Source organism: Podarcis filfolensis (genome assembly GCF_964270895.1).
Source record: "Podarcis filfolensis genome assembly, chromosome: 6".
NCBI classification, from domain to species: Eukaryota; Metazoa; Chordata; class Lepidosauria; order Squamata; family Lacertidae; genus Podarcis; species Podarcis filfolensis.
The window spans coordinates 43,428,845-43,441,895 of NC_139609.1; the positions used below are offsets into that span (position 1 = coordinate 43,428,845).

Below are 13,051 nucleotides of genomic sequence, written 5' to 3' on the forward strand. Positions count from 1 at the left end.
GTGTAGCTGCCGCTCACTGCCATTGAAGACAGCAAGCGGCCATTCCATTCCCCTTCTTAAAAAACCCATTAGTTTTAGTTATTCTGAGAGCCAGTGTGGTGTAGTGGTTAAGAGCGGTAGTCACGTAATCTGGGGAACCGGGTTCGCGTCTCCGCTCCTCCACATGCAGCTGCTGGGTGACCTTGGGCCAGTCACACTTCTCTGAAGTCTCTCAGCCCCACTCACCTCACAGAGTGTTTGTTGTGGGGGAGGAAGGGAAAGGAGAATGTTAGCCACTTTGAGACTCCTGAAGGGGAGTGAAAGGCGGGATATCAAATCCAAACTCTTCTTCTTCTTCTTCTTTAGTTATTCTGTCTCTACAATCACATTTAGTTTGTTACTCATTCAGTACTGTTGTATCTGTTTTTGTAACTGGCATTTGTACTAGTTGCCCATTGCTGTCTACAGGAGACCAGACTGCTAGGGTAAGCAAAAGCATTCTTTGAGAGTCTTTTGCCCTTTGAAACTATGGTCATTCGTTTTGGAAAGAATGAAAAATTAACTACGTAGTTAATTTTTTTCAGTTGTCCCAAACAAATGCGCACCTCTACAAAGCATATATCGTTGACATTAAAAATGCAACTGTAAACTGTTCTATCCCCTCCCCAGCAAAGCTACTGCCCCCTTATTTTGTAGGAATGGGCTACTGAGCTGTTAACAACAGAAACTGCGAAAACACATGAGTAAAGTGATTAGCAAAACAGGGTTAGTTAGCCATTTAGGACTCATTATTCTCAACCTTCTAAAGGGTAGAGTTGAATTCTGTCCTGATGCCATCATTCTATACATGAAGCAGAATGAAATGGGAAAGTCCAGAGTTGGTAGAATGCACTGCACTGAGTCATTCTGCACTTAAAGGACCATATTTTAAATTCTTCTTCTTCCTCTTCCTCCTCTTCTTCTTCTTCTTCTTCTTCTTCTTCTTCTTCTTCTTCTTTGCTTCAAATAGAAAAAGAAAAGGCTGGTCCCTGTGTAATTGTTGGTTGGTCTTACTTGCAGCAAGCTTTTTTTAAAAAAATGTGCAGCCTGAAGTCCATTCCATCTCCCACCTCAGGATTCTACCACCTGCTTTTACTACATCTGTACACCAAACCAACCCTATTAGATAAATTATCTCAGTGTTCATGTTCGGATTCCAATGTGGAGTAGATTATAAATCATTGTTCAGTGGGAAGGATGTGTGTTTTCCATCTGGAAATAACCTATTTCAAGGCAAATATCTTGAAAGTATTCAGGTAGGTAGCCATGTTGGTCTGATGCAGTTGAAATAAATAAAATAAATAAAAAATTTAAAAATTGTATATCTGAAAGAAGTGTGTATGCACATGAAAGCTTATACCCAGAACAAACTTAGTTGGTCTCTAAGGTGCTACTGGACAATTTTTTAATATATATTTTTAATCTTGAAAGTATGTTATTTTCATTTTTCTGGACAGACATGTGAGCCAAATCCACAACTGTCTTGATTTGTTGTGTTTAAACTGCTCTATATACAACTAGTGGGGGGTGGAATTAGAAATAAATAATGCTTTAATAAATTTTGTCTGCAATACCCACTGAACAAGATATGTAGAGGTTATTGAGGTGCTGCCATTTTGAAAACAGCTGTAACAGTACTTTGCTCTGTATGTGTGAAACCAACACTATACGGGATGCTACTGCTTTTCCAGAGAAAGCTGCTAAATAATTTTCAAATGCAGTTATTATAAGATGATGTACACAGAAATACGATATCTTTATTGTCATTGTCCCTTGCGGAAATTGAATTTTTTTTTTTTTACGATGAACTCTGTTGTCCCTTGCTAAGGAGTTTAATAAACATTGCATCTTGAATGAAATGCTACAATTCTCTGCCACGTAGTGATGATAAATGAAACTGTGTTTCAGGCCTCCCGCATTTCAAGAATCAGCAGACTCTACCACTCTGTGCATGAATGGAAGCCACACTACTCAGCATATAAAACAGGAGTGCCGGAGCGATTACAAGGGCCTTTCTGAGGTTTCCACACATAGAGGGATTACCGAAGGAATGGAACTGAGAAGCTCAGGCAGCTTTCATCCTGAAATAGACCTAATGAACAATGGCCTTACAAATTCACTTTCATCATACTTGTTTAATAATGAACATAGCTCCTCCCTGGGCTCATTGTCACTCAGCAGCCCTCAGCATCCAAGCAGGCACCAGGCAAGCAACCTGAAGAAGAGATGCATCTCCATGTTGCCGTCTTCCGCTGATGGGATAGATATTACAACTATCATCCGCACATCACAAACGTCACTGGTTACCTGCGTGAATGGACTGCGGACTAATTCAGCTGGAGTTTCCCCTTCTCCTGGAGAGATCGCTCTCCACAGTACACAGAAAGCCTCTCGTCCCCAGTCTTGTTCCCAACCTGGGAACCATTGTCATCTTCCTTCCCCTTCGGTATGCCTTGTACCAGTTTCCACTGAAATTGTCCGAGGTGACTGTGATCATTCGCAAATGCAGCAAACCGGAGAAAATGCAAGCCTCTGTCTTATAATGAACAGTGCTAGTGTTCCTCATCAAGACACTTCACATAGCAGTCAGAAGTTGAATTTTTTAAAACAAGAACCACTTGATGAATATTCCTCCACTTCAGATCTTTTTCAGCATAACCAAGAGCTGCCGCCACCTTATCATTTGCACCAGCAGCGAAGCCAAACTCAAGGGACGCTGTCTCATTTACATGCTTCCATGTCTCCAAAGACAAACGAATGCGATGAGCAGGAGACCAGCAATGGCAAGCAGGCCTGTCGGTGGATTGACTGTAGTGCTGCCTATGATCAACAAGATGAACTGGTCCGGCACATAGAAAAAACACACATTGATCAAAGGAAAGGAGAGGACTTTACTTGCTTCTGGACAGGCTGTGTCCGTCGGTATAAACCTTTCAATGCGCGTTATAAACTGCTGATTCACATGAGGGTTCATTCCGGTGAAAAACCAAACAAGTGCATGGTAAGTCTGGAATATATTTATTTGGCTAGAAACATGCTAATGTCTCTGGACTTCTTCCTCCTCTTAAAAATCCTCTTCCAGCATTATCAGGGTGCTTTTCCTGTAACTTATTTCCAAGCAGGATTTGACTAAAAACATACACTCTGAGTTCTTTGCACTCTTCCTTCCTTCGCAATATCATTCCAGCACAGTAATGTTTTCTGGCAGTTTGGTCTGTAATGCTTCCAAGATGATTTTGGGTGTTGTGAGGGGCACAGAATATATACATATTGGGGGGCGGGAGTGTCTGAGATATAAATGTTGTAATGTCAAAGAATAATATTTTGTTGCCCTCTGCAAAAGCTTGACTCCTAATAGAGTTGTTTATTTTTAAAATGGCCATTGGAACATTAATATGATGATCAAAGCAGCCTGCAGCAATTTGACATGAAGGAAGGGTCATTGTGCCTCTGGTGACATTGAAATCAAACATGAAGTACATTTAATGAAAATTATTTTCCTTCTGCCTTTTGAACAGTATTCCAACTGAGCAGAAGCCTTTATAATTATAAATGGCAGAAAAAAGGGAATCCTAGTAGTGGTAGTAGTAATTATTATTATTATTAACAATTGCAGTTGAGCATGTCATAAAACTTTTAGGATGGCTTTCATTTAACTTTCAAAAGAAGAGTTTTGAAATAAAGCTGCTTTCTTCTGATCAGGCAGATCTAAGCCACATTATAATTCCAAAGAGAGCATCTTGGAACAGTGTTGTTTCTGCCTGTGTTATCGCAATAATGTGGGCAATTAAAATAAAAGCTAATGACTTGCAGTTGGCTTTCCACATGCTGAAAGCAGCAATAATATGAAACCCTGAATAGAATAGATAACAACAAGGAAAGATTGGTCAGAACTTCCAAACCCAGCAGTGAAATATGAAACTTTTGTTTGCAACCCCAAATGTATTGCTTACAAAGGAATAACCACACCAGCAGATTGGGTTGCCTCATCAAAACATCAGCAAGTAGAAGCACTTTGGAGATTTGGTGCAGGGGGTGGGGTGGGGGAGAGGTTTCAGTGGAGTACAGTGGAGATGTGCTCTGAAAAAATGAACACTCGCTACATACTATGGCTTTGATATTCTGGAATGGCAAGCATTCCCTTTAAACTAAGATGTCCTTTTACATTAAAAAAGAGCAAGAAGACTTTAGAGCAAGCATTGGGGAATATTGGAGCTATTACCAAGCACTGTCATAGGGTAAGGAATAATAACATAGGTCTAGTTATACTTCCTTATGATGGTGATACATTCCTCATACATCACTCTGTTCAATTTATTATTTAATATTTTGAAATATCAAGACAACAAAGAATCTGCTTTGTAGTACTTCTTATCCTCCTTATCTGAAACTATATTATATATATATTATGGCACCCTTTAAATATTTCCATTAAGCTAAAAATGGTAAATAATGGTGTCTCTGTGTATTCATGACCAGACATCTAAAAACAATTAAATAGTATTCACAGCTTTCCTAAAAAAGCACATTGTTTTCTAGATACTAATTGTGAACAAATAAGATTTACCCGAAAGTTAGTTTATTGAAAAAACCATCACTAGTTAACATGCCAATTAGGACAGATAATTTATGTAGTAATAGAGGGAAGCATCATGTAGAATTTTAAACCTCCAGTTTGCATCTTCTAAAGACACATTGTGCTGCGTTGGAGTTAGAAATTTGAAACTATGAAAATATCTGGATTACTCAGCAGAGTTGGCTATATAATTTTGTAAGTTGTTTTTAAAAAGGTGGTTAAAACCAATGTACTGGCTTCACTTTTCTCTTTGTCTCTTTTATAAAAGTTTGTTTTAAAATTAGAAAAGCTTGGTTAGTTGCTTTTTTTATAGTGATGAAAGATGTGGTGTAGAAATCTAGATTTACTCGACAGCAAGAAATACCCTCTCCATATTTTCTTTGAAGTGTGTGTTTGACAGCTATTTTACGGAGTATAGCAGTTTTCTAATGTTACCTTCCCAGTTAGCATTTCACACAAACCAGCTGTTGTAATTCAGGGTAAGGAAAACTGTGAGATTCCTGTCTTTATGTTGCTGTGTTAATCTGTATTAAATAATGAGCAACACTGGAAGAATATTGAGTTGCAAATAGGCCATGAAATAGTTGCATACGCTTTAAATAATTAATCTATTTTTCATGTATAACAGAAGACTTTCAGTACTGGTGACAGAGCAATATTTCAAATGTGCTTTTGTGACCCAGTCAGAATGAAAGAACCTAGCATAACAAAACCAGTTGTGATGCCTGGGGAGACTGTTAATAACTGTTTAGCAACTATGAGTAAAGGAAAAGAGAGTTAAATATTTGAAGTAAAAAATGCATCTTTAGGATTATGACTCTGAAGGGACTGTTAAAATGTATATTTCTCGCCAGCGTTGGTTTTAAAATGTTAGAAGGTTAAGATCTTAAGGAAACATATCTTCAAAATCATTGCTGCACTAGGACTATATGCATTTGTGCTTTTTGCTGCAATATTACTGTAAAAAATGTGTTATCTTTGGAAAAAGTTAATAACGATGAGTTCGAAGTATGAATTATTTTGTGCACATTGATGCCCTGTGTAAATTTAGAAACAATTAGCAGATTGTTTCTAAAGCCAAGATCAGTAACAACAACCAGCGATCATTGTTGGGTAGTTGCCGTGGCCCTGTACTTCTCCCTAACACCCCCCACCCCGTAAGTGATTCCTTTTTCTCTTGATGTCCTTCCAAAGCACTTTTTTTTTTTGATTATGGGTATCTTTCCAGTCTGTTCAGCAAAATTTGTTGGCTAAATATGCACTGAACGTGTTCACAGGAGGCTGGCAACAAGTAGCTCCCTGTCTATATGCATAAAAGCTCCTGTCCATGTAAAATTATTAATTTCTTATGACAGGCTTTGCTACTATGTACTGTAATAGACAAAGGAATTTTGGAATTCAGGCTACTTGAGAACAGGAAATACATGAGACATTTTGATTGAAAAGTAAATGGTCCACTAAAATGGCAGTTAATCCTTTTATTATCTTTCCAACAGCAGTTTCCACAATACTTTCATGAGGTAAGCTTTCTTTCAGTCCAACTGTAACACTCATCATTACAGCTGGTTTAAATTTAGCCTGTGTGCTCTTTTCTCAGCAGCAGACAGAGGAAAAGTAAAGTTCTATCTTCTGTAAAGGAATTACTGATATATATTTTTTGGGTGGGGGCAGGTTCATTTTTGCATTTGGTGCCAAAATCTTTATGAGTCCTTTTGTATTATCTGCTGGAATATTCTAATTCATTGATTCCTTTTCTGCATTGTGTCCTTCATTTGGGTATGTGCTTTCTCCTGGTCTTCTTCTCTTTTTATTCTTTGGGCTGTGTAAGTAGTCTGAAGGAAACTACCTAATCTCCTTGCAATATCCTGTTATGTTTCATACTTAACTTGTGTTATTTTAGTTTTATTAAATTTGGTGCTCATCTGCATTATGATCAGAAATATATCCAACAAAAATAATGATGCAATGCCTCTAAGACTTGAACTTTTGAAGATTAATTTCAAGCTTTTGTAGATTTGGTGTCCCAGACAATTGGAATTTTGATTGTCTGAGAGCAAAAAATTATCCAACTTAAATGTTTTCAGTTTAAAGCCTCCCCGCCCAAGATTTATCATATCATCTTTTACTTTCACCACCATTTTGATTAACAATTAATAGTGATCCCAATCTTGTACAATAATCTTTAAGTCCCTGTTTGCAAATGTAAATATGTTATTTCCACCAGAAGAGGTGTTGGGGTGGGGCTAGTGAGGTATATTTTATATTATATTATATTATATTATATTATATTATATTATATTATATTATATTATATTATATTATATTATATTATATTATATTATATTATTATATTATATTATATTATATTATATTATATTATTATATTATTAATAAAAGACAACTTCTAGTAAGCTAAATGAAGTGTTGAAGAATATGTTTAAGTTGCAGAATTTTCTTATTTTAAACCTGAGTATCTATGTTTAAAAAATTTCACAAGGATGACAGCTGATTCATGAATATATAAATTCCCAGAGTGGTAGCTGTGTTATTCTATTGCCACAAAAATAACAAAAGTGCCTTGTGAATCCTTAAAAACTAAAAATATATGGCATAAGGTTTTGTGAACCAGGGTTCCCTTCATCAGGTGCATGAAGAGTTATCTAGAGATGCTGATATATGCATACATGCATGTTGTTCTGGTGTGGTAGTGGTGGTGGTGTTCATGCAATTGTAAATGGTGACATTAAAAAGGTAAGGGTAAAGGTACCCCTGCCCGCACGGGCAAGTCGTGTCCGACTCTGGGGTTGCGCGCCCATCTCGCTTAAGAGGCCGGGGGCCGGCGCTGTCCGAAGACACTTCCGGGTCACGGGGCCAGCGTGACGAAGCTGCTCTGGCGAGCCTGCACCAGCGCAGCACACGGAAACGCCGTTTACCTTCCCGCTATAAAGCGGTACCTATTTATCTACTTGCACTTAAGGGTGCTTTCGAACTGCTAGGTGGGCAGGAGCTGGGACCGAACGACAGGAGCTCACCCCGCCGCGGGGATTCGAACCGCCGACCATGCGATTGGCAAGTCCTAGGCGCTGAGGTTTTACCCACAGCGCCACCCGCATCCCATATGGTGACATTAGAGGGAAATAAAATGTGGAAAGCACAGGCAGTGACCATTACATTATTAACAACAATGTGTCATGAAATATAGTGTACGTAGTATTCACCTATACTGCTTTATGCTCGTTTTCCTTTACCTAAATGAAGGCAAGACACCTTGCTTCACTGGGGTTCTTTCAGTATTTGCCTAGTTGAGTAGGAGCTGGTTTTGAAAAAGTGGGCTCTGCACTTGAACCATTTGGCAGGGAATGTTGGCATGGGTCTTCCCCACAGAATTGATGGCCTTCAACATGTTTCTAATTCATGGCTTGTTGATGCCCTGGTTGACCTATGGAACGCAGAGATTAGTTTAATGGTTGACATTACGGCTCCTAGGTGTTCTCTTTTAGTTTGCAAAGTCTGCATTGCAACTCCTCTGCCCAGAATTGAGGGATGAAAGAGTTTGATAGATTAGATCATAAGTGGCAAAAGACTTGATGTAAATGCTACCAAACACAGGCTAGAACTTACTGCTGAATCTATTCTGTGGTGGTGATAATGGCAAAGAGGCATACTCTTTTGCCACTGCTGTATCCTTTGTTGTTTATGGTCCATTGCAACTATGCCCCCATACTGATGTAAAGGAAACTTTGGGAGACTGCTGTAACATGTTTGCTGTGGACATCAAAAAGAATGCTAAGCATATCCTTTTCTATGTGGATGCCACAGTTGGCACAAGATAGTCCAGTGAGGAGTCTGGAGCACCATATAGTCTTCTTTTGTGGGATGGGCTTCATTTGTTGCAACCTGAGAATGGTGACAAGATGCTTGAAGGATTTTGGCCCCCTTTTCAACTCTATCCTTGCCCTCTCAGGCTTTTTACTTCTAGCATTAAGGGGTTGGCTGACTAAGTCCAAGGGGGGGTGATTCCAGCCCTCTTTAAAGAGGTTAGTCCTAATTGTTGTTAAGGAGGTAGTTGCAGGACATTTCTAGAAGCTCTCTGAGGACACTGCTTGGATTTATTTCAGTTTGGTTTCAGAAACTTTCTTAGTCAGCTTAATGCAGGTGTGGGAAACTTCCAGATGTTGCTTAACTACAACTCACAACATCCCTGGCCATAGGCCATGCTTGCTGGGGCTTATGGGAGCTGTAGTTCAGCAACATTGGGAGGGCCAAAGATTTCTGACACCTGCCCTAATGAATAATGTGTACTGGGAAAGGCTAAGAGGGAACCCTGCTTCTTCTAGATCTCTTTGGGGTGGTTGATACTATTGATCATGGTATCATTCTGTATAAGCTTTTTGGCATGGGTGTTTTGCTTGTTCCATTCCTAACCTGCAGGGCTGATCCAAGTAGTAGTGGTGGAAGACTACAGCTTAACTCTGTGGCACTGATGCTGCAAAATCCCACAAGCATCTCTCTTGTTCCCTAGGCTGTTTAACATCTGTTTATTGAATATTGGATTGTGTACATGTATGATTCTATAGAGATTTGTTTTTGTGAATTGTATCTTGACTTGATCAACATGAAGTAGCTTATTGAAAAAAATAAGTTATTCTTTTAAAAAATCAAACAATTAAAAGAAATTATAAATAATAGTAATCATATACTTTTTGTGGTACTACTTTCTGTAAAGAACTGTACTGCAAGCTTGAATTATTAGACTTACTCAGCAAAGTGGTCCAGACTCTCTGTGTTGTTTTATTCTTCCTATGTGTAGAGATAGTATGTCCACAAAGAAGTTCCTGTGTCCTGATACCATGCAACTTGCTTTGCTGAATAACTTATATTGGCCTTTGTTTTGATATTGCACCCAAGGCATTTAAAAATGGGAAATGGAAAAAGCATGTTCTCATAATCCAACTCGGTAAAGTTTGCACAACTTGCTCTTTGTTTCATCATCCCAACAATAAATCTTTCATTTGTGTCAGCTGAGAGTGCCTACTAAGTCTGCAAGTGATTACTTCTATGAATTGTGTTGGTACCTTTGCAGTACATGAGTGAACGATAAAATGGGGAGTTGATCAAACTCTTTTATGGTCTGGCAGGAAGCCTCTAACAAAACAGTCCTGATGCATGGAGTTTCATCCAAGTGTTTCTAATCTCTTACTCCGTTAACCTCTGTGTGCAGGTTAAACAAGTTAAAATTATTCCTTTACACTGTGGAAATTAATGTTATCTGATCAGAAATGGTTTTGAACATCCTTCGGAGGGCAAGCTGACACAGTAAAAAAATTAGACTTGTGCGTTGTCTTGAGAACAGAATTCCAATATTGTAACTGAAGTGAGGGGAAGGTAAGTCATTTTCATCCTCATTCACAGAGAGAGGCCAGCAATGATTGAAGCCCACCATATCCAGGACCCCCAACACTATCTCAAGACATTTTGCTGTCACACATTAAAAGCCAACTGGACCGGCAGTGGTTTTTTCCTTCAGCATTGGTGATAGGATGGTGTACTCTACTTCACCTAAGGCAGCAGACTAGCTTTGGGTATGCAGAGCAGACCACATGGCACACACACCTCTGTTCTCTTAGCAAGTTACTGCTGCTTGCTCACTGCTTTTCTTGGTACCTGCCTGCTGCTCACTCAAATATTGCAATGTATTAGTGTCAGCATGCATCATGTGAGCAGAGCAACATGCATGTACACATGATGCATGTTGGAAAGGATGGCTTGGGCTGGCTTCTTCTTTGCCTGCTCTCTCAGTCAGGGGCCTTTCCACACAGAATTGTTTGAGACATGTTGAGAGGGGGACTTGGCCAGACAGCCCAGAAAAGTAAGCATTGCCACCAAGGTGCCTGCTCAAAGGGGGGGGGGGACTTAAGAAGAATGGCTGGAGGACCTGCTGCTCAGAACTTAAGAAGAGCCTTGATCATAGGGATGGAGTAACACCCCTATGGGGAAAAGTCGCAGCATTTGGGACTTTTTAGTTTAGAGAAATAGTGAGTGAGAAGTGACATAATAGAAGTTTATAAAATTATGCATAGCACAGAGACAAAGGTTAGAGAATTTATTTTGCCCCTCTCATAACCCTAGAACGCATAGGCATCCAGTGAAGTTGAATGTTGGAAGAATCAGGACAAATAAAAGAAAGTACTTATTTGCACAGTACATAAACTATGAAACTTGCTCTTACTTAAAGCAATGGTAACCAGCAGCCTGGCTGGCTTTAAAAGAAGAGTAAACAAATTCATTGAGATTATCAATGGCTACTAGCCTTAATAGCTCTGCTCTGTCTTCACAGTCAGAGGTCATAATGCTTCTGAATACTAATTGCTGGCGACCCCAGGCAAGGAGAGGGCTCTTGTGGTGGGGTCCTGTTTGCAGGTTTGGCACAGGTATCTGGGTGGCCACTGTGAGAACAGGATACTAAACTAGTGAGATCATTGACCTGATCCAACAGACTGTTCTTGCATTGTTATGATGGCTAAGCTTACCCATGAGTCTTTTGCTGTATACCTTGCCAAAACCTTTTTGAAAGTCCAAATATGCTATGTTAACTGGATCACCTCTACCTACATGCTTGTTGACACACTCAAAGGTTTGTAAGGGACTTGCCCTTGCAGAAGCCATGCTGGCTTTGCTTCAGCCCTTATTGTTCTGTGTGCTTGGTTAGTTTATCTTTAACAATACTTTCTACCAGTTTCCCCAAAACCAACATTAAGCTAACCAGCCAGTAATTTCCAGGATCACCCTCATCCTGTATGGTGTTACACTGACCATCTTCCAATCTTTATGTATGGAGGCTGATCTTAGGGACAAATTACTCTTTTTGTTAGAAGACCAGCAATTTCACATTTGAGTTATTTGAGTACTCTCCAGTAGATGCCATTGAGGCCCAGTGATCTGCCAGTTTTTATTTTGTCTGTTTGGCCTAGCTCTTAATCTCTCCTCCCTGCTATGTACTTCAGTTCCTCAGACTCCCTTCCTACCAAAGTTAGTTCAGGCACTGGAACTTGCCCTATATCTTCCATTGTGAAGACAGATACAAATAATTAATTGAGCTTCTCAGCAGTCTCCTTATCTTCCTTAGCACACCTTCGACTCCCTTGCCATCTAAGGGTCTCCTGCTACTAATATATTAAAAAACTTCTTGTTGTTCATCTGTACACTTTTAGCAATGTGCTTCTCAATTCTTTTTTAGCATCCCTTATTGTTTGCTTGCTCTTTTGCCAAAGTTTGTGTTCCGTTTTGTTCTCTTCATTTGAACAAGACTTCAATTTTTCTTTTAAGAAAGCCAACGTCTTGAGATAAAAACTTGTTTGCCTGTGCCATTGCTAGGCCTTAATCCAAGCCCAAGTCATTAGGGGTCTAATGCTAATTTGTGTGTGACCAAACTCTGTTTTCCACGGTTGATTTTGCCCCCCGTAGTGGGGAAAGAGCAAGTTCCTTCCCTGCTTGCTCCCATCATATCACTTGGAAGTTGTTACAAGTGTTCCAATAATACTTTGTATTATTTCCCTTGGATGTTATTTGTATTTGCAAATAGGACAAAGCTAAAAGTTTTACTTCCAAGTTGTTAGCAAGCAGGATCATGTCTAGGCTGAAACACTGCAAGTGACTACTTGTGCTTCTTTAGTCCATTGAGCCATCTGTCATGGATGCTTTAGTTGTGATTCCTGCATTGCAAGGAGCTGGACAGATGACCTTTGGGGTTCCTTCCAACACTACAATTCTATGATACTCTAAACAATTGACTGCATTTTTATATAACATATGGGATCTGTGCTTTGCATATAAACAATGACTATAATATGTTCATGTTATGATTCACATTTCTAATCTTACAAGAGCAATCTATATTAGTAATGTTGTTGAGTTGTTGCTTTAAAAAAACACACGCACATAACTGGTGGATTAGAGTTAATTAGTTAAAATGTTCTAGAGAGCTTATCCCCATATTAGAAGAACAGCCAGCTGACTTTCATGTCCGGAACTATAGGAGTTCCATTTTGTTGTGGCAAGTCTCCATCTCTCATTTTAGTGTCTTTGGCACTCACTAAGAGGATAGGAAATTAAAGAATTGTTTGAAAACATGGAACACTGGCTTTTAAAAGAAGATTAAAAGAGTGAATTGTGTCCAGCTTGCCCAAAGAAAGCACTAAGGGAGATGAGAAAGAAAAGGGAATATTTGCTTAGAAGGGTTCAGGAAGCGATAAGTAAGAGTTAACAGGATGAAAAAGAGCAAAGCCAAAATTGAAGTGGATCAAAAATAAACTTTGTTGTGAGGCCTCCTGTGCTATTAAATATTTTTTATGGAAGGTCCATCATTACTGGAAACAATTCTCAAACCACTTGCTTCAAATTATTCACACTAGTATTAATGGAACTTCTTCATTTTAGGTTAGTTTTTATAATTAAAAT

The 13,051-nt window shown here is 39.1% G+C and overlaps 2 protein-coding genes across 6 annotated transcripts in view; one reads left to right on the forward strand and one right to left on the reverse strand.

Moving 5' to 3' along the window:
* Window positions 1-13,051, reverse strand: part of LOC310765027 (doublesex- and mab-3-related transcription factor 2-like) — a 221,407-nt gene that overhangs the window by 93,564 nt on the left and 114,792 nt on the right. The window lies entirely within an intron of this gene.
* The window catches only part of GLIS1 (GLIS family zinc finger 1), a 190,722-nt gene that overhangs the window by 87,052 nt on the left and 90,619 nt on the right, over window positions 1-13,051 (forward strand). For all 5 annotated transcript variants that reach the window (XM_083619438.1, XM_083619437.1, XM_083619439.1 and 2 more), the window contains one exon: window positions 1,927-3,019. In XM_083619438.1, coding sequence (XP_083475564.1) covers window positions 1,927-3,019 — 1,093 coding nt within the window. The remainder of the gene's footprint in view (window positions 1-1,926; window positions 3,020-13,051) is intronic.